Source organism: Chrysemys picta, chromosome 12 (assembly GCF_011386835.1).
Source record: "Chrysemys picta bellii isolate R12L10 chromosome 12, ASM1138683v2, whole genome shotgun sequence".
In the NCBI taxonomy this organism is placed as follows: Eukaryota; Metazoa; Chordata; order Testudines; family Emydidae; genus Chrysemys; species Chrysemys picta.
Window position 1 is genome coordinate 23,983,489 of NC_088802.1, and position 22,425 is coordinate 24,005,913.

A 22,425-nucleotide genomic window follows, 5' to 3' on the forward strand; every position below is an offset into this window, starting at 1 on the left:
ATCAGAAGAAGAAAACTTGCAGAGAGCAATGAAGAGCGTTGGGAGATACACCTAGACCCCTCCTGACAAGGGTGACAAGATTAAGACATCCCCATTAGCATACAGAATGGAGAGCAGAGACAACTCCCCTAGCCTCATCTGCATGAAAGATGGGACAGGAAGACATTTCAATTTACATACAGAATGGAGAACAGAGAACCACACTGAATTCTGGGACCAGAAAAAGCACGGAAGCACTGCATCATGGGAATCTCTGCTCCAGATGCTAATGAACCTATGTCTACACACACCCAGCTCAGCAATTATCAGACCAATTCTAGTAATGAATCCTTAATTGATATCCAAATACTGAAGCAGCCTAGTTGCATTGTGAGCTCCCTGGAAGAAAACACCACCCATAGCAAAGAGTGATCAGCTCCTATTGTCTAGTCTAAAGAAAACCCTTGAGTTATCAGTTTACCTATAAACAAACCTAGTGTTCTCCCATGAACCATTGTATTTTCTCTACAAAAATCCCTACTCACCCTCTAGTCAGGGTTCTGATGCTTAGATCCAAACTAGGCATCAGTTCCACTGGAACTCCATCATCTCCTCACTGATCGTGCTGGGGACTCTGCCTGTCTCCAGCATTCAGGACCCTCCACTACCACCATCACCTGGGAACCCCGACCAGTTCAAGCCTCATGGAGTGGGTGAGATTCCCCCCCCTCTTTCTCTCTGTTTTCCTTTCTTCCTTAGGTATTAACCTTTAATAATGTATTGTGACAGACCCAGACCAGTGGGGTACAGGAGTCTGGTAGAGGGCAAATATACTGGTCACTGGATGAATAGTTTTCTGTTCCCTGAGTGACCAAAGCAGGGGCTGCACTAGAGTAATCAGGAGCCTGCTAGAACCAGTTAAGGCAGGCAGCCTAATTAGGACACCTGGAGTCAATTAAGAAGAAGCTGCTAGAATCAATTAAGGCAGGCTAATCAGGGAACCTGGGCTTTAAAAAGGAGCTCACCTCAGTTTGTGGTGTGAGGGTGAGGAGCAAGAGAGGCAAGGAGCAGAGAGCATGCTGCTGGAGAACTGAGGAGCACAAGTGTTATCAGACACCAGGAGGAAGCTCCTGTGGTGAGACTAAGGAAGGTGTTTGGAGGAGGCCATGGGGAAGTAGCCCAGGGAATTGTAGCTGTCATGCAGCTGTTACAGGAGGCACTATAGACAGCTGCAGTCCATAGGGCCCTGGGCTGAAACCCAGAGTAGAGGGTGGGCCTGGGTTCCCCCAAAACTTCCCAATTGACCTGGACTGTAGGTTCTTCCAGAGGGGAGGGTTTCTGGGCTGTTCCCCAACCCACATGGTGAATCTCTGAGGCAAGAAAATCCGCCAATAAGCCCAGGACCCACCAAGATAGAGGAGGAACTTTGTCACAGTATGTTATGTTGGTTTAGCTCTCCTTGTGTAGTTATCATTAGTATTCAATAAATAACTTTTAGGGTTAAGTTGGTTCCTTCTCTCTCTCTTGCTGAACTTCACTCTTTTGTGTTTTTTGCTTCCCCCATTCACTCTACAGCAACGCTTCTTTTACCTAAGCTAAAGATCCCTGCAGTGCCCAAAATACTGTGGGGTTTGCTTATGAAGTAGGTTACTCTCCCTACTTGTATTGGGGGAGTGGGGATAGGGACTTGCTGAAATTGGGATGCAAAAGGGTAACAGCTTGAAAGTGCTGCTTCCTCCACCCCACTGAGTCCAGAGACATATAAGGGGTCAGCTTGACAGTGCTGATTGACCCGCTCTGCTCAGACTTGGTCTGTTAATGAATGGGTGGGTGGGTGTTCATCTGGTTCTGGGGTGGGAGTAACCCAGCCCCAGGGACCCTAGGTCCTGCAGAATAGCTCCATTGGGAGGGGACTTGTGGAAGGGAGAAGTAAAGCTCCATATGAAAACACAAGTGACACAAGTAGTACATTGACAGGATTACAGAATCCCCTTCCCCAGAGGAGTAACCTGATTAAATGAGCATACCCCAAAGTAATGGGCTCATCTGGTAACACGAGGGGGGAGGAGGTTGGGCTCAGTGCAGCAACAGCATGGCTGCCGGAGCAGGGGCGAGGAGCGCAGCCGAGCTCGGGCGGACGGGTTGCCACTTGCTGCTAAGCCTGCCGAGCTGCGAGCCCTGGCCTGGCGGGCACCGGGAATGGGCAGCAGACGGGCGGGGGAAGGGCTGGCAAGGGACAATGGCAGGAGGGATGAGATGGGGGGGGTCGTGGGAGAGGAGCTGGGTGGTCGTGGAGCAGCTGGAGGAGGAGCCAAGGGGGGCGTGGCCAGAGGAGGAGCCAAGGGGGGGCGCTTTTTTTATGTTTGCTCCCTCTGCTCTTAAAACCTGGCTACGCCACTGCCCTCCTTCCCCTGTCAACAGGGATGGCATGAGTGAGCCAGGTGGTCTTGAAAAGCCTGTGCTGCCACAGTGTGACAGTACTCTCCCCTGGCTTCAGCAACACAGGGGCTGGAAAAGGGTGTGAAGTGGCTGTTACACTATACAAGTGTGGTATTCTGACGGGGCAGTAGGATCAGTGTTTGAACCTAGGGCCAGGGCAGGGAGTGCCTGTCCATTCCAGTGACACAGGAGAGTGGGAGTGCATGGTGTGGGTATTTTAGGGTATCGCACAAATAGGGCAGAGTTAAGGTTGTGTGGGCATTTATCTTCTCTCTGTATTTCCTGGTTCTCATAAGTCAGAGTTTTGCTGAATTCAGCCTTCGGGAAGGTCCTGAGCTATGACCAGGCACCTAAACTCGGAATTAACATTTAACAAAATTTTATTTCCTAGTTTTTGAACCAGAAGGAGCCATGTTTGTTGGTGAAAGCTACTGGCCATTTAGACAGCTGTCGTTCTCACCTAGGTTTTCAGTTGATGCGCTACTGTCGCTTGGTAATAATCAAAAGACCTAGCTTTTATATTGTGCTTTTCATCTGCAGCTCTCCAATAGCCTGACATAAGTATCCCCATTTTACAGAGGGGAAAATGAGGCACAGAGGTGATGTGACTTGCCCATGGTCATCCAGCAGGCAAATAGCAGAGCTGGAAATAGTCCCAGTCCAGTGGCCGGACGGAGATGACAAGAATCAGAAAGCATCCCTCCACCACTCTTCAGCCTTCCTTAGAGCTCACATTTCACAGTCATATGGTAGAGGTGGTGTCACCGCGGTTCTATAGATCTGTAGCTATGTAGGAAGCTGGATGTAGGAAGCACAGATGTCACTGAAATGCCCAAAACATGGCAGCAGCTGCTGCCATACGAGTGCCCACATCTTTCGAGCATCCTCCAGTCCAGTCTATGCCCAAGTATTTGACAGCTACCACCCGCTCAATGGACTGTTCACACAGATTAATACAGAGCTGGTTGTAAGCTGGAGCTCGAGGCTGCTCAATGGTAATGGAGTTAAGTTTTATCCAGCCACGGTGCGGCAGCTCCATCATGTCCCCGACGTGGGGATTATTGGCATCATCTGGCTGCCTCGGAATGGACTGATCTAAAAGCTCAAAGAAGAATCTCCTGCCTTCTGAAACTGGTGCTATGAAATCAGATGGAAAACTGTTCCATTGGCTATTATGCAAGCAGCTCTGCTGTACAAAACACTGGGGTCAGATTCTGATCTCCGCTACCCAGCCACCCCCGGGTCACTGTGAAGTCACCCCATCATCATGTAGATTGAGACTCTCATTATGTTAATTCATACAAGTTAAAATGCTATCGTCAACTCAACTTTCAACACAACCAAACAAAACCTGCGCGTCTGCACAGGGCTGCATGGGGGCAGTTCTCAAAGTGCCTCAGGACCGCAAGTTCCCCCATTAAGTTTCAGTAGGGCTGGGATTTGAATGGGTTTTTGGTGTCTAATGCCCTTAGCCTAGAGGGTCTCACAGTTCATCGCTAATGTGGGCTGGGGTGGCCGCATGGCCAGAGTGAGACTGCTGTCTAGATCTGTCCTTGGGGGACTGGGACACTCAGAAGCCCCTAAAGTGTGATGAGAGGAGCACAAGTCCCTGTGACTCTCACACAGCAAGTCTGGGTTCAATTTCAAATATATTTTTTTTAATTTAAAACTAGGACTGTCAACTAGGGCAGTTAACTCAAGCAATTAAGGCAAAACAAATTAACTACATTTAAAAAAATAGTTGCGATTAATAGCAGTTTTAATCGCACTGTTAAACAAGAATAGAATATCAGTTTAAATTTATTATAGATATTTTTGAATGTTTTTCTACGTTTTCAAATATGTTGATTTCAATTACAACACAGAATACGAAGTGTAGAGTGCTCACTTTATATTACTGCAGTTCCATGCGAACACCTGTTCTCGCTTTCAGGTGACATTGTAACTAATAAGCGGGCAGCATTATCTCCCCTAAATGTGAACAAACTTGTTTGTGTTAGCGACTGGCTGAACAAGAAGTAGAACTGAGTGGACTTATGGGCTCTAAAGTTTTACATTGTTTTGTTTTTTAATGCAGTTATGTAAAAAAACAAATATGGAATTATAAGATGCACTTTCACAATAAATAGATTGCACTACAATACTTGTTTGAGGTGAATTGAGAAATACTGTCTTTTATCTTTTTACAGTGCAAATATTTGTAAATAAAATAATAATATAAAGTGAGCTCTGTATGCTTTGTATTCTGTGTTGTACTTGAAATCAATATATTTGAAAATGTAGAAAAACATCCCAAAACATTGATAATAAATTCTCTTTCCAGAGAAGGCAGAAGGAATGGTTTGTGCCCCAAGGAGATCACAGTGATTTAGACTGTGGTTTTTTTACTACTCAGCTGAGCAGGGGAGCTGGCAGGAGAGATGGCCACAGTTTCACAAACCTCCTGCTTGCAAGCTTGCTCACCAGATACTCGACCCTGCAAGTGTCCCACTTTCCCTTTAACCCATTTTTCCTGGGGAAAGTCAGCTTGTAAATTTTTAAAGTAGAAAAAGTCCATTTTTATCATCTACTCTGACCTCCTGCATAGCACAGGCCAAAGAAATTTTACCAAACGATTCCGTCACCAGACCCATTGCTTTTAATTGAACTAGAGTGATTCTTTTAGAAAGAGACTTCCGGTCTTGATTTAAAGACTCCAGGTGATGGACAATCCACCACAGCCCTATGTAAATTATTCCAGGGGATAGTTGCCTTCACAGTTAAAAATGTGCGCCTTCTTTCTAGTCTGTATTTATCTTGCTTCAGTTTCCAGCCACTGGCTCTTGTTATGCCTTTATCTATGAGATTAAAGAGCCCTCTGCTATCAGACATGTCCTCCCCAGATACGTACAGCTAGACTGTCACCAAATCAACTCTTTGTTAAGTTTTGTGACCTCCTCTGTGTTAACTTAAATAGTTTGTGGTTCTTAACTCTCTTGCCACAAGGTAACTTTTCCATCTCACAAATCATTCTTGTCGCTACTCTGAACAATGTACTATGGAATGTGGTGCATTCTTCGTCTCTTTGAGTCTTTATAACAATATTGGAGTCTCTGATTAGCAGATACGTTCTAGATAGGATCAAATGAGATGATTTATAGATTTAAAGTCCAGAAGGGACCACTGTGATCTAGTCTGACTTCCTGCATTGTGCAGGCCATAGCACTTCCGTAAATTAATTACTACTTCAAATACAATAGCTGTGATTGAACTGGAGCAGATCTTGTAGAAATATTTGATTTAAACATTTCCAGTGATGGAGACTCCACCACAACCCTTGGAGAGTTGTTCCAATGGTTTATTACTCTCCCTGTCAAAAATGTCCACCTTATTTGTAGTCTGAATTTGTCTAACTTCAGCTTCCAGTCATTGGCTATTATTACACCTTTGTCTGCTAGATTGAATAGTCTTTTATTATTCAATTTCTGTTCCCCATGTATGTACTTCTAGACTGTGGTCCAGACAACACTTAACCTTCTCTCTGTTAAGCTAAATAGATTCATACAGATCAATCTATCATTATCAGGCATGTTTTCCAACCCTTCAGTCATTCTTGTGGCACTTCTCTCAACGCCCTCCAATTTTCTAGCATAATGGTTCCTTCTGGCCCTAAAATCTCTGAAGCTATTAAAAATCATTAATTTTTTTTTCTTATTTTCTTTTAGTTTTTGAGCCTTCATTTTGAAAATAAAATTAGAAATAAGTCATAAATATTTAATAGTGAGGGCAACTAACCATGGAAACACTTTAACAAATTTTGTGGTGGATTCTCCCTCACTGACCATTTTTAAATCAAGAAGGCTGTTTTTCCTAAAAGATCTGCCCAGGGAATTATTTTGGGGGAGTTCTAGGGCCTGTATTATACGTGAAGTCAGACTGGAAGACCACCATGGTCCCTTCTGGCCTTGGAATCTATTAATCATTTATCTCCCTCCAAAGTCACACCTTCTGCTCACAATTTGTTCTTTTTCTTTCTGATGCACTTGCCTTGAGGGAAAGAAAGAGAGAGTACTGGTGTGGAGAGAGAGAGAGAGAGATTCGGAGATGGATTAACACAAACAGGGATTGTTAGACAGACATTTCTTTAAGGGAAGTAATTCTGTGGCCAAGACTTTCAATTACGGGAGTCTAAATAGATTTGTAAACTGGGACTTTAAAAGGGGCCTAAAGAAGCACTAAATAAGAAAATATAAATGAAAAGGGATGGACAAAAATGAGGAAGTCAACAAAAATCTGGCTATCCTTCTTAAAGTGCTTTGGTGATTATATTTGTCTGCCTTTGACTAGCTAGGCAACTATGGAGCATTCTCAGAGTCTTTTCACCAAAAATCCTGAAAAAATAAGAGCTTTGACAGTCTGGAAAATGTTTAAATTTTGTCTTTTTCTTGAAACAGTCTATGCTCCTATCAACACGGGCTGGGATTTTCAGAGAGGCCTGTGGGAGTTAGCTGTCTGAGGGGAGGTCTACACATAAAATGCAGCACCGATTCAACTGCGCCACTGTAGCGCTTAAGTGAAGATGCTCCTACGTCGAAGGGAGAGAACTCTCCCGTCAGCGTAGTTAATCCACCTCCCCAAGAGGCAATAGCTATATCGATGGGAGAAGTTCTCCTGCCAACCTAGCGCTGTCTACACGGGGGTTAGGTTGGTATAACTACGTCATTCAGGCATGTGGATTTTTCACACCCTGGAGTGACGTAATTATACTGATATAGGTTTGTAGTGTAGACCAGACCTGACTGTCACTGAAATACAGTAGGACTTGGGTGCCTAATACTCTTACGCTGAACTGAAAATTCCAGGCTAGATCTGAAATTGTTGAGTGAGTCCAGTAAGCTAGTTCAGCCTGAAGATGTGGTCTTGATGCAATAATCACTGTGTGCAATTCTCAGTAGTGTAGAATGTTGTTTTCTTTACTCTTGTTAAGTGCTCTGTTTGGAAATGCAAAATATCAACAATTCCCCCATCACATTACTTTCATCGCAAGCAGTCTCCAGGGTCATTCCTCCGTCAGCAACACGCAGGAGAGGCTGCTTTCTTCTATAAAGCCCACAATAACCAGAGAAAGGGTAATGAAGGTTTTGCATACTGGAATAAGCAGGGTCGCAAGACCCATCAAGAAAATGGACCGGTCTTTACAGAGAGAGTGAAAGTGCATAAAGAAAATGAAGACAGGAGAGTGATTGCGGGTGGAAACTGCATCACGATTCCCCAAATCAGCCACCATTGGTACACTGGTCACTCCTCGCACACCAGTACATTGATCACTCCTTCATACTCACAACTAAAGGTAAATGTTAGGGCTGGGTGGAAATTTTCCAACGGAACCTTTTTTTTTTTCATTTAGTTCTTCATGGGAAACGACTGTTTTCCTCCATTTTTAAAAAAAAGTGTTCTTCAGAAAACCCTAACATATTTTGGTTTCTGATGGAATTCTTCTGGTTTTCAGCAACTTTCAGCCCAATTTTTTCAGTTTTTAAGTTTTGGATGTAACGTTGACAATTCTCATGAAGGGGACAAAGGACTTTCAACCAGACCTAGTAAATGTAATCATTATTGGGGAAAATCCTGGGGGTCTTTATTCACTTTTTGCTCAGTCTGTAACTAACGCACTTCCATTGTTCTGGGTATATGGGAATTTTCACTGAGTCAAGGCTGATTAAGGACTGTAGACCATGCAGAGTACTGCTAGGAAAACAATTGAAATACAAAGGCTCTATCTGTTGGTCTGTCTGTCTCTCTCTCTCTTGGTTTCTGAACATTTCCCATTCTATCCTGTCCCAGACAGGGTGTTTCAGTGTTTCTTTGATTGCCTGCATTTGATTCCTCTCTATGAATTTTTGCCCTTGCTTTTCAGCCCACTGTTGTTCTTCAAGCTCCTTTCTATGCTGTGGATGAGATATAGTGACTGGGTGAGAATTGTTTCCCGTGTAACAAGCAAAATCAGCTCCTCTGTGCTTCCATAAGGAAAACAAATCCTTGTGCTCAGGTGGCTCATGGCCAGGCTGTGGCTTGATGCACCTTCTCTACGTTAACTGATCACTCGGACACATTTCAGCTGACTTAGTGTTTCAGTGATCGTCTGAGTGAAACTGGTCACAGTGATACATTACTGATCTAGTGTATTGCTAATTTGTCTCTTTATTTCTCTGACTCTGGAATACAGAAGGTTTTTTATATTGCCTTTTCAGATGTGTTACATTTCTTTTGATAAATAGAGCTTGTGGGAAATTTCTTGTCAAAACTGTTTTTTGTTTGTTTGTTTTTTTATGGAAAATTGGGTTTTCAAATTAAATGAAAAATTTTCATGAAATTTCCCTGGAAAATGGCATGTTTTCATTTAAATAAAAAAAAAACTTTTTGGACAAAACCCAAAAACTTTTCAGCCAAAAACTGAAAAATATTGGGTCAAAAATCAAAAGCTTTCAGCTTCCGGTGGAAAATTTTCAGCCACAAAATTTTGATTGTCAATTTTTTTTTCACAACAAATCAAAAATTTCTGTGAAGAAAAAACATTCCAGTGAGCTCTAATGTTAAAAAGAGCTGTTCCAGACATCTCCCTCTATCTGTCTGATGTCTCTCTGTGTGCATATCTCTCTGTGCCTGTCTGTCTGTTTCTCTGTTTGCCTGTATCTTTCCCTCCCTTTCTAAGGCATCTGTGGTATATTGAAAACTGTATCCTGTGAGCATAACAGTACCCAGGGCAATCCCCATAGCCTTTATCTCCCAACCCCCAGCCCTTTAGACAGCGCTTGCATGCCTTTCTATCTCCCTGACAACTCACCTCTTTCACATGGATTCTCATTCCTTTCCTCAGTTGTTTCTAAAATGTCCCTCTGGATTTTCCCCTAAAGCAGAAGATCTGTGCATGTTCCTGACCCTGTAGCTGCTGGTTGTCTCCAGCAGAGCCTTTCCTCCACTGACCGGAGTGTCAGCTGAGAGCTCTCAGGAGGCATTGAGCACTGCATCATCTCTTTACAATGTTCTTTGAGATTACAAGGTAGATCAACCACACCTACTCCTCTGTCTATCCCACTTATGAAGGTAGACCCCCAATTCCCATTAAAATAAAATATATATATATATATACACAGTACTGGGCAGCTGTAAAGTGGGAGGATCTCCGGCAGAAGTTAATATTGCAAACAACAGTTTGTGAGATCAGAATTACACCTTGTGGATTTATTCATGCCAGGAAAGGCTGCAAGATCATTAATTTTAAAGCCATTCCTTTACTCTCTCTTAGCTCCGCTGACCATTTTTAGTGTGGGATAAAACTTCCCAGTGGCTAGCATCCTTTGAGGAACAGCAGACCCTTTGTGGCTCTGCATAGCTTGAATTAAGGTCCTGACTCAGCAAAGCCCTCAGGCCCCGATTTTTAAAGCTATTTAGGGGTTGCTGAGCTCAGTGTTGCAACAATGCCTAACTGATTGAGAAGCCTAAATTCCATTTTCAAAAGGATATAGGCATGGAGGAGTCTAAATCCCATTAGCTGTCAATAGAATGTAGACTCCTTGGTGCCTAAATCTGGGAAAATAAGATTTAGGCTTGGGTATTGTGATGCTGTGTGCTGAAGAACCTAAATAGCTTTATAAATCTGACCTTAAGGCACCTTGGTTGCCTAAGTATTTTTGAAAATCCTACTAGGTGCCTATCTGCAACATTGGGTGCCTAAATGCCTCTGGATACTTGCTCTTCTGCATTTGCTTAAGTTGATGGGAGGTTTGTCCTTTTGAAAGTCCCATCTCTGAGTTTTAGTATTTTTATTTGTACCTAGATGCACCTCATAGAGAAAGCAGAAGAGGACAATCAAACGGTCATCACAGAATTTATCCTCCTGGGATTCGGGAATCTCCCTGAACTGCAGATCCTTCTCTTCCTGGTTTTCCTAGTGATCTACATTGTGACCATGTCCGGGAACATCCTCATCATAGCGCTAGTTGTGGCTGATCAGCACCTTCACACCCCCATGTATTACTTCCTGGGGAACTTGTCCTTCTTGGAGACCTGCTACACCTCCACCATCCTGCCCAGGATGCTGGCCCGTCTCCTGACTGGAGACAGAACCATTTCTGTCAGTGGCTGTTTTGCACAGTTGTCTTGCTTTTGTTATTTGGCAGCTACAGAATGCTATCTCCTAGCAGCGATGTCTTATGATCGGTATTTAGCGATATGCAAACCCCTGCGTTATGCGGTCCTGATGAATGGAAGGTTGTTTCTCCAGCTAACAGCAGGGTCTTGGATAAGCGGATTTCTAAGTTGTGTAATAATGATGTGTTTGATGTCACAATTAACATTCTGTGGCCCCAATGAAATTGACCATTTCTTTTGTGATTTTTCTCCAATGCTAAAACTCTCCTGCAGTGACACCAGCATGATCACACTGGTTAGTTTCATACTCGCCTCCCTAGACTCGCCTTGCCCATTTCTATTAACTGTGACATCCTATGTTTGTATCATTGCTACTATCCTGAGAATCCCTTCCACCACCGGGAGGCAAAAGGCCTTTTCCACCTGCTCCTCTCACCTCATTGTGGTTACAGTTTTCTATGGGACCCTAATGACTGTGTATCTGCTACCAAAAACCAATACACTGAGAGCCCTGAACAAAGTGTTCTCTGTCTTCTACACAGTCCTGACTCCCATGCTCAACCCCCTCATCTACAGCCTGCGAAACAAAGAGGTGAAGGAGGCCCTGAGAAAAGTCATCAGTTAATATATGTTGCTCAAATGAATTCAGATGGTGCCACTGATCTGTGAAGGAATCCATCTGGCTTAATGAGCAAGAAAGTTTACATCGAGTAGAGCCCTTGCTCATGCCAGTGGGAACTGCTTCGGGGAAAGTGAGGACATACTACGTTTTGGGATGATGACATTCCCATTCATGGCTAAAGCTGATACTTGCTTAATTGGAAACCCGACTGTCTTGCGCTCTACACTCCACATGGTGACATTTGAGATTTCGGATACATGTTTAATCTTTCTCTGCTCTCTCTGAGTAGGAAAATGCCACATTTTACTTGGCACTGGCCTCAGATCCCTGTGGGTGGAATTAGCTGGTTCAAATATTTTCTTTCTCCTTGATTCCTGGGTTCCCAAAAGCTCCATAACTTTATATCTGGGAAGATTGTAGTGGTCTTCCCATTGTTGTACTACGTGTCATCTTGCAATGGGTAGAAGGGGTGTAAGGGTGTGCCTATACTGCAATGTAAGCCTAGGCGTCTGTGGGACTTGAACCTGTAGGCTCGGTGGGTGTAAACCTAGGCTTGAGTGTCCACACTGAATATTAAGCCTTGGTTTAGAATTTCTGGACCCAGGCCTCACACCAGTGCTCAGGCTTCTATGCTGCACTATGCAGACCTAAGCCAAACCAGCCTGTGCCAGGTTTCCTAGCATCCTCCCCAGCGGGTAGCTGTTGTAGCCCTTTGTTTGTGGTACCCTGTGGGAAAACCTGACTGTCCATCCCGTGGCACTTCACCAGAAGCTATCGCAGCCTGCCAAGGCATCGGGCCAAGTTGTCTTTTGAGTCTGCATGCACCCAGCAGCCGGAACCAGCAACAGGGAGGAGTCAGCGTTTGAAGCACTTGTTTTGCTTGTGCTTTCCCTCCTGTTTCAGGCAATGGGCAGAGCTTCTCTGAGGCGCTGGTGGACGTTTCGGGCGCATTTTCTGACCTGCAGAAGAAGGCACCTGTTGGAGGAGGATGAGGGTGATACAGACCTGGCAGACTCAAACTGGCTGCTGCTGCTCATGGCTCTCGGGAGAGCCGCTGATGCCTCCTGTGTAGACCGGTGCTTCTGGAGCAGGCCACGAGCACAGACTGGTGGAACTCCCTTGTCATGCAGACCTGGCATGACCAGAACTTTCTCATGAAGAAAGCTACATTTCTGAAGCTTTGTTAGGAGCTTGCCCGGACCCTTCAGCACTACGACACATACGTGAGGGAAGCCATTCCTGTTCAAAAGTAGGTTGCTAACCAGTTTGGGGTTGGAAAGTCGACTCGAAGGTAAAGTGGTGGCCGAGGTTTCTGAGGCCGTCAGGTGTGTGGTTTATCCAAAGATGGGGGCATAAACAATATCCCTGAAGTAACTGCTGGCTTGGAGAGAATGGGGTTTCCCCACTGCACTGGGGCCATAATTGTATGTACTCAAGGAGCCGGAGTACATACAATGCAAAAGGTACTACTCCATGGGTATGCAGGCCCTTGGGGACCACAGAGGCCAATTTATGGAAGCCAATGTGGGCTGCACTAGAAACATTCATGATGCCAGTGTTTTCCCTCATTCAGGCATCTACCTTCATGGACAGGCCAGAACACTATTCCAAATGACAATGTCATAAATGGAATCACTGTTCCCATGGTTATTCTATGGGATCCCATGTACCCCTTTTGCCTGGGCTTATATCTGGTATCCTGATCAGAGGCCATGGCAAAATTATCTTTTCAAAACATGTAGAATGGTCTTTGAATGTGCATTTGTCAGATTGAAATCCTCAAGCCTGAGTCTGAGTTTAGGCTTACATTGCAGTGTACACATTCCCTAAGACCCAGTGCATCAGACCCTAAACAAATTAATGGCTTTCAAAATAAAATAAACGATGTGAATGATTTTTGTTGACACAAGAACAGCAAGAACAACAACAAAATGAATGTCAAGTAAAAAAAACAGCAGGTAGGCATGGAGGAAATGCTACTCATGACATATATGAAAAGTGCCAGCATCTTTCATCCTGAAGCACATTGGGTAAAATTTCCAAAAGTGTCTAGCTGACTTAGAAGCATAAATCTCATTGACTTTCAGTGGGACACAGATACCCCTGTCCTTAGGTCCTTCTGAAAGGGGAACGCAGGCTCTGAAGTCACTTTGGTGCTTTTGAAAATTCTGCCCATTGAATAGTACTTTAATCCTTACGCCTCTGATTCAAATTAATACACAGGAACTAATTGAAGGCATGACAGTAGTTGAGCCACTGAGGGTACGTCTATATGGCAGCTGAAGGTGAGCATCCCAGCCTGGATAGGCAAACTTGTGCTAGAATGGCTTGTGCTTGCGTGCTAGTGTAACTGTAGCACCCTCGTGGCCAAGATGGAGTCTGCTTTGCAGGCAGCTCTGGCCAAGAGATGGTGCTCTCAGGAATGCAGCAGGAGAAATCCCTTGCACCCCAGGGGCACCTGTTACAACCCCCCCAGAGTGAACACACACACCCACAGGAAAAGTACAGTGGATATAACAAGGGAAATATTTATTTACAGAGAGATGAGAGGAGAAAAACAATAGGGGGAGCAGTAAAACAAGGCTGCATCCAAGCCTAGGCCCCACAGGCCCAGTGGTAGCGCAGTCTGGAAGGGCAGACACTGAGCAATGTGTCTGCACACAGAGTTCAGGAGTCCTGAGCAAAGTTCCAGTCCAGTGATGAGTCTTGGGTGCTCTTGGTCGTCTTCTGCGCCAGTGAACTTTCCCCCAACAAACCCCTCTGGTGCCCTCTTCTGCCACTCTCTGCAAAGCCACACAGAGCGACCACCTCCCCACTTAACTAGCTACAGCCTCCCTCCTAGTTCCCAATGCAGAGTCAGAAGCCCAAGTACTCTCAGCCCCATGCAGCTCTGGGCAGCAGTGATACTGGGTCGAGCTCTGGCCTGTCCTTCTCGGCAATTCCTCCCTGGCACAGTGCTCCTCCTGGCTCCTGTCCTGGCGTGTCCCCAATCTGCCCTGTCCATTTCAGGCCTCGGGCAGGTTCTCTGCTGCTTCACTTTTCCAGGGCCTGCAGGCTGCCTCTCCTTCTCCTTGGAGCGCCAGCCTTGCCCCCTGGAGTTTCCCTCCTCTTTTCTTACTCTCCCCCCTCCCCCTTAGGAAAAAGATTTAAAGGGCCATGCTTTCTAAACCCCAAAGGGGTTACACTAAAAATAGCTGTGTGGACGTTGTAGGGTGGGGCCAAGCCTGGGTGACTAGCCTGAGCCTCCGCTAAGATGAGGGATGTCGTTATGAACTGAACGAAACCTTGTTATGGTTGAGTTAAAAAACTTATTCAAACTGATGTGTGAACACATCCTTCTATTCACATAACCGTCAGGATGAGTTAATTAGAAGCCCCCTCCCCCACCTTAGACAAAGAAGTGTGTGAACCTGCCCAGGAATTTGACTGAGTGGGCAGAAGGGTTTTGCTGAGCGCGCGTGCTCATGTGTGTGTGTGTGTGTGTGTGTGTCAGAGAGAGAGAGAGAGCTCACCTGCCTGTCTGCCTGTGGAAAGAAGGCCAAGCAGTAGCCCAGTGCAAGCCTTGAAAAAGCAAGCGTTTGGGTCTAATGAGGTGGCTAACGAGACTTGGGGCGGTAAGAAAAGACGCTGTTCCTTATGTTTTTGGTTCCTCATAGATTCCTTGTCAATAAACGAGATTGAATCAAAGAAAATACGAGACTCCATCAATTTCTACTTCCAACTGGGACATCTCCATAGCTCCAAACTGTGACTAGCCATTTCGGTCAAAAAGGGGTAATAATACACAGTCTCTACCTGGCATGGAGATACATACACATTGTGTTTGGGGAGGTTTGACCCCTAATGCCCTCAGCATCTACTCAGGGTCGTTTTGTTTTTGCAGCAGAATAGCTGAGAGTGTCTGAGTGTTTGTGTCTCTGTCTGATCCCTAGAGAAAAACAACCTGCTGCTTAGAGTAATAGGAATTATCATCATTGCCTATGAAAACTCTGGTTATTCTTGTTAGCCATACAAATGTCCAGTCCCGCTTTGATGACTAGAGTCTTATCACACATCGTGGAAAAAGGTATTTATTGGTTCAGAATTTGCCATCTTTTACTTTTATTGTATGTCCGTGTGACATTTCTTGTGGTGCCCAGGATTGTGTGGCACCCACTGACACCTCCCCTTAGCATGGGGAAGCCAAGTCTGTTCCTACCAGAGGTCAGCTCCCTGAATATTATTGTGATTTTTTGAGCAAGGGACCATCTATCACAGAGGCAGGCTTACCTGGGTAGCAAGACAGACTGGAATTCCCAAAGAGACTGTCTGTGACTCCATGTTAAGGCTGTTGTTGTGCTTGAGGAGTTCCCACTTGATACTTGGTTGGTGAAATCTAAGTCTAGAACTCACAGCCAAGGTTGGGGTTGTGCCCTGCTTCTGAACAGTCTACCCTGAGGTTGGTACCCGTGTTCTTCATCCACTCCAGACAGTCTGACAGCCCTTCTTCAGTAGTGTAGCTAGTGGGGTGCAGGGGAAGCAGCAGCTTTCCCTCAGGACATTTTTCAAAAGCGGCGCCTTAGGGGTTAACTTATATGGCACCAGCAGGTGGGGCCTGCTTCTCTCTGAAGGGCAGCACGGCCGGAGGAGCCATGGGGGAGCGGCAGGCATGTCCGGAGGAGCACGCCATGTGGCCAGGTAGAGAGCGGGGACAGGCTGCACTGCTGGGCCCGTTCGGGTCCAGAGCACTTGGGCCGGGCCGGGAGGAGCATGCGCGGCGGTGAGGGGCCGGGGGGAGCATGTGTGGCAGTGGAGCTGGGCTGGGCACATGCTGTCTGGCAATAGGGGGGTGTCATAACTATAAAGGGAAGGGTAACAGCTGTCCTGTGTACAGTACTATAAAACCCCTCCTGGCCAGAGACTCCAAAATCCTTTTCCCTGTAAAGGGTTAAGAAGCTCAGGTAACTTGGCTGGCATCTGACCTAAAGGACCAATAAGGGGACAAGATACTTTCAAATCTGGGGGGGGGGGGGGGGAAGGCTTTTGTTTGTTTGGGAGGGTGTTCATTCTCGGGACTGAGAGGGACCAGACATCAATCCAGGTTCTCCACATCTTTCTAAACAAGTCTCTCCTATTTCAAACTTGTAAGTAAATAGCCAGGCAAGGCGTCTTAGTTTTCCTTTGTTTTCTCAACTTGTAAATGTACCTTTTACTAGAGTGTTTATCTTTGTTTGCTGTACTTTGAACCTAAGACTAGAGGGGAGTCCTCTGAGCTCTTTAAGTTTGATTACCCTGTAAGGTTAATTTCCATACTGATTTTACAGAGATGATTTTTACCTTTTTCTTTAATTAAAAGCTTTCTTTTTAAGAACCTGATTAATTTTTCCTTGTTTTAAGATCCAAGGGGTTTGGATCTTGATTCACCAGGAGTTGGTGGGAGGAAGGAGGGGGGATGGTTAATTTCTCCCTGTTGTAGATCCCAGGGGGGTTGGAACTGATTCACCAGGAGTTGGTGGGAGGAAGGAGGGGAATGGTTAATTTCCCCTTGTTTTAAGATCCAAGGGGTTTGGATCTGTTTTCACCAGGGATTTGGTGAAGGTTTTTCAAGGTTTCCCAGAAATGGAATCCATTGAAATGGTGGCAGCAGAACCAGAGCTAACCTGGTAGTTAAGCTTAGAAGTTTTCATGCAGGCCCCTACATTTGTACCCTAAAGTTCAAAGTGGGGATCCAGCCTTGAGAGGGGGCCAGCGGGAGAAGCGGCGAGTGGGGAGGAGGCTGGGCTCAGTGCGGCAACAGCCCGGCTGCCAGAGCAGGGGCGAGGAGCACATCCCTGCCCGGGCAGATGGGTGCCCACTTGCTTCTCAGCCTGCCGAGCTGCCAGCCCCGGCCCGGCGGGCACCGGCAGCAAAGGGGTGGGGGAAGGGCTGGCCAGGGACAATGGCAGGAGGGATGAGATGGGGGGGGGCGTGGGAGAGGAGCTGGGTGGTTGTGGAGCAGCCTGAGGAGGAGCCAAGGGGGGGCGTTGCCAGAGGAGGAGCCAAAGGGCGCCTTTTTTATGTTTGCTCCCTCTCCTCTTAAAACCTGGCTACGCCACTGCCCTTCTTCCCCCGTCAACAGGGATGACATGAGTGAGCCAGGTGGTCTTGAAAAGCCTGTGCTGATACAGTGCGACAATACTCTCCCCTGGCTTCAGCAACACAGGGGCTGGAAAAGGATGTGAAGTGGCTGTTACACTTTACAAGTGTGGTATTCTGACGGGGCAGTAGGATCAGTGTTTGAACATAGGGCCAGGGCAGGGTGCACCTGTCCATTGCAGTGACACGGTAGAGTGGGAGTGCGTGGTGTGGGTATTTTAGGTCATCGCACAAATAGGGCAGAGTTAAAGTTGCATGGGCATTTACCTTCTCTCTGTATTTCCTGGTTCTCAGAATTCAGAGTTTTGCTGAATTCAGCCTTTGGGAAGGTCCCAAGATATCACCAGGCACCTAAATTGGGAATTAACAAAAAAAAATTTTACATTTTATTTCCTAATTTTTTAAACAGGAGCAATGTTTGTTGGTGAGAGTTACTGGCCATTTCGACAGCTGTCATTCTCACCCAGGTTTCCAGCTGATGCGCTAGTGTTGCTTGGTAATAATCAAAAGACCTAGTTTTTATATTGTGCTTTTCATCTGCAGCTCTCCAAGAGCTTGACATAAGTATCCCCATTTTACAGAGAGGAAAATGAGGCACAGAGGTGACGTGACTTGCCCATGGTCATCCAGCAGGCCAGTAGCAGAACTGGAAATAGTCCCAGTCCAGTGGCCATACGAAGATGACAAGAATCAAAAAACATCCCTCCACCACTCTTCAGCCTTCCTCAGAGCCCACGTTTCACGGTCATATGGTAGAGGTGGTGACACCGCGGTTCTATAGATCTGTAGCTATGTAGGAAGCTGAAAGTCCTGATGTCCCCAAAGGTGTCACTGAATGGCCCGAAACATGGCAGCAGCTGCTGCCGTACGAGTGCCCACATCTTTTGAGCATCCTCCAGCCCAGTCTATGATGCTGCCCAACTATTTGACAGCTGCCACCTGCTCAATGGACTGTCCACACAGATTAATACAGAGTTGGTTGTAAGCTGGAGCTCGAGGCTGCTCGATGGTAATGGAGTTAAGTTTTATCCAGCCACGGTGCGTCAGCTCCACCATGTCCCCGACGTGGGGATTATTGGTACCATCTGGCTGGCTCCAAAAGGACTGAACTAAAAGCTCAAAGCAGAATTTCCTGCCTTCTGAAACTAGTGCTATGAAGTCAAATGGAAAACTGTTCCATTGGACATTATGCAAGCAGCTCTTCTGTACAAAACACGGGGGTCAGATTCTGATCTCCGCTACCCAGCCAGCCTCGGGTCATTCTGAAGTCACCCCATCATCATATAGATTGAGATTCTCATTATGTTAATTCATACAAGTTAAAATCCTATTGTCAACTCAACTTTCAACACAATCAAACCAATCCTGCGAGTCTGCACAGGGCTGCATGGGGGCGGTTCTCAAAGTGCCTCAGGAGCGCAAGTTCCCCCATTAACTTTCAGTAGGGCTGGGATTTGAATGGGTTTTGGGTGTCTAATGCCCTTAGCCTAGAGAGTCTAACAGTTCATTGCTAATGTGGGCTGGGGTAGCCGCATGGCCGGAGTGAGACTGCTGTCTAGACCTGTCCTTGGGGGACTGGGGCACTTAGAAGCTCCTAAAATGTGATGAGAGGCGCAGAAGTCCCCGTGACTCTCACACAGCAGGTCTAGGTTCAATTTCATTTTTTTTTTAATTTAAAAACTAGGACTGTCAATCACAATTAACTCAAACAATTAACGCAAAAGAAATTTACTAGATTTAAAAAAAGAGTCGCGATTAATAGCAGTTTTAATCGCACTGTTAAACAAAGTATAGAATACCAATTTAAATTTATTATAAATATTTTTGGATGTTTTTCTACATTTTCAAATATGTTGATTTCAATTACAACACAGAATACAAAGTGTAGAGTGCTCACTTTATATTACAGCAGTTCCATGCGAACGCCAGTTCTCACTTTCAGGTGACGTTGTAACTAAGAAGCGGGCAGCATTATCTCCCCTAAATGTGAACAAACTTGTTTGTCTTAGCGACTGGCTGAACAAGAAGTAGAACTGAGTGGACTTATGGGCTCTAAGGTTTTACATTGTTTTGTTTTTTAGTGCAGTCATATAAAAAAACAAATATAGAATTATAAGTTGCACTTTCACAATAAAGAGATTGCAGTACAATACTTGTATGAGGTGAATTGAAAAATACTATTTCTTTTATCTTTTTACAGTGCAAATATTTGTAATAAAAATAATAATATAAAGTGAGCACTGTATGCTTTGTATTCTGTGTTGTACTTGAAATCAATATATTTGAAAATGTAGAAAAACATCCAAAAACATTGATAATAAATTGTCTCTATCCAGAGAAGACAGAAGGTATGGTCTGTGCCCCAAGGAGATCACAGTGGTTTAGAGTGAGGTTTTTCTTTCTTTCTACTCAGCTGAGCAGGGGAGCTGGCAGGAGGGATGGCCACAGTTTCACAAACCTCCTGCTTGCAAACATAGGCTGGGATTTTCAGAGAGGCCTGTGTGCGTTAGCTGTCTGAGGGGAGGTCTACACATAAAATGCTGCACCGATTCAGCTGCGCCACTGTACTGCTTAAGTGAATATGCTTCTATGCCGACGGGAGAGAACTCTCCCATCAGCGTAGTTAATCCATCTTCCCAAGAGGCAATAGCTATATCGACGGGAGAAGCTCTCCTGCCAACCTAGCGCTGTCTACACGGTGGTTAGGTTGGTATAACTACGTCACTCAGGATGTGGATTTTTCACACCCCGGAGCGACGTAGTTATACTTATATAGGTTTGTAGTGTAGACCAGACCTGACTGTCACTGAAATGCAGTAGGACTTGGGTGCCTAATACTCTTGGGCTTGGTCTACACTATGCATTTAGGTCTTTTTAGCAGTGTTAAATCGAATTAACTCTGCACTCGTCCACACAACGAAGCCATTTATTTTGAAATAAAGGGCTCTTAAAATCGATTTCTGTACCCGTCCCCGATGAGGGGAGTAGCACCAAAATTGACATTTCGAATTAGGGTTAGTGTGGCTGCAATTCAACGCTCTTTGCCTCCGGGAGCTATCCCACAGTGCACCATTGTGACCGCTCTGGACAGCAATCTGAACTTGGATGCACTGGCCAGGTAGACAGGAAACGCCCCGCAAATTTTTGAATTTCATTTTCTGTTTGCCCAGTGTGGAGAGCACAGGTGACCACACAGAGCTCATCAGCACAAGTAACCATGCAGTCCGAGAATCGAGAAAGAGTACCAGCATGGACTGTACGGGAGGTACTGGATCTGATTGCTATATGGGGAGAGGATTCCGTGCTAGCAGAACTACATTCCAAAAGACGAAATGCCTAAACATTTGAAAAAATCTCCAAGGGCATGATGGAGAGAGGCCACAATAGGGACTCAGAAAGTTAAGGAGCTCAGACAAGCCTAACAGAAAACCAAAGAAGCAAACGGAAGGTCTGGGGCAGAGCCGCACACATGCCGCTTCTACGCTGAGCTGCATGCAATTCTAGCGGGGCCGCCACCAATACCCCACCTCTGACCATGGATTCCGAGGAGGGGATAATCTCAACCATACCTGAGGAATCTGCAGACGGGGAAGATGTGGAGGAGGAGTAGGAGGAGGACGAGCTTGCAGAGAGCACACAGCACTCCGTTCTCCCCAACAGCCAGAATCTTTTTCTCAGCCTGAGTGAAGTACCCTCCCAATCCTCCCAAGGCAGTATCCCAGACCATGAACCCATGGAAGGGACCTCAGGTGAGTTTACCTTTTAAAATATAAAACATGGTTTAAAAGCAAGCATTTTTTAATGATTAATTTGCCCTGAGGACTTGGGATGCATTCGCGGCCAGTACAGCTACTGAAAAAGTCTGTTAACATGTCTGGGGATAGAGCGGAAATCCTCCAGGGCCATCTCCATGAAGCTCTCCTGGAGGTACTCCAAAAGCCTTTGCAGAAGGTTTCTGGGCAGTGCAGCCTTATTCTGTCCTCCATGGAGGACACTTGACCACGCCGTGCTAGTAGCAAGTAATCTGGTATCATTGCATGACAAAGCCTGGCAGTGTATGGTCCCGGTGTTTGCTGGCATTCAAGCAACATCCGTTCTTTATCTCGCTGTGTTATCCTCAAGAGAGTGATATCGTTCATGGTAACCTGGTTGAAATATGGGAATTTAATTAAGGGGACAGAGGTGGCCATTCCTACTGGGCTGTTTGCCTGTGGCTGAAAAGAAATCCTTCTCTGAAGTTATCCAAGTGGGGGTGGGGGGAAAATTGGTGCTGAGCTTTTTGCGTTTGGCTAGCAGGGATCTTCCCTGATACCAGCCACGCGATGGGGGGAGGGATAAAGCGATCATCCAGAGAATTGGATGGGGGGGTTAGTTTGTTTAGTGCTGCTGCACATTAACAGGAAAACCACAGCACTCAACGGGCTTTGCTTGGTATGTGGGAAAGGAGGGCGCTGCTTTTCTGAAGGCTGCAGAAGCCGAAAGACAATGGCTTACCATGGACACATGCAAGCCGAATTCTGTTGCCCAGACCTGCATCTGTGATCTCTAACACCAAAGCCGCAGGCACTCAATATTAAGATGCAAAATGCGACCTTGTACTAAAATCCCATGTGCTATGTAATGTGAATAGTGTTGTTCACCGTGAAAGAGTATAAGCATTGTTCTGTAAAATGTATCTTTTAAAATACTTCTCTCCCTTTTTTCCCTCCCTCCAGCAGCTGCAAATTTTTCAAGCCTTCCTCCTCCATCCCGAAGGCTATCTCAGATAAGGCGACGAAAAAAAAAAAGGACGCGAGACTAAATGTTCTCAGAAATCATGGAATCGACTCTCAATGAAAGAGCTCATCTGAATGAGTGGAAGGACACGGTATCAAAGTACAGGAAAAATGCCAGTGAACATGACGAAAGGAGGGACCAATGTGAGGACATGAGGGACCAACATGAGGACAGAAGAGACCAATGTGAGGAGAGGAGAGACGCTCGAGATGAGAGGTGGCAGGAAGAGCAGAGGAGGCAGGATGCAGTGCTGGGGATGCTGCGTGAGCAAAGGGACATGCTCCAGCATCTGGTGGAACTTCAGGAATGGCAGCAGGATCACAGAGTGCCGCTGCCACCCCTGTATAACCACACTCCCCCCTCAT

The 22,425-nt window shown here is 45.7% G+C and overlaps 2 protein-coding genes across 2 annotated transcripts in view; both read left to right on the forward strand.

Moving 5' to 3' along the window:
• The window catches only part of LOC135974464 (maestro heat-like repeat-containing protein family member 1), a 936,803-nt gene that overhangs the window by 372,693 nt on the left and 541,685 nt on the right, over window positions 1-22,425 (forward strand). The gene's annotated exons all lie outside the window — the stretch shown is intronic.
• Window positions 1,005-13,494, forward strand: LOC135974756 (olfactory receptor 5V1-like). The gene is made up of 2 exons (XM_065563281.1): window positions 1,005-1,114; window positions 10,235-13,494. Exon 2 carries the CDS (start codon window positions 10,235-10,237, stop codon window positions 11,171-11,173), a length of 939 nt encoding a protein of 312 aa, XP_065419353.1. The 5' UTR covers window positions 1,005-1,114; the 3' UTR covers window positions 11,174-13,494.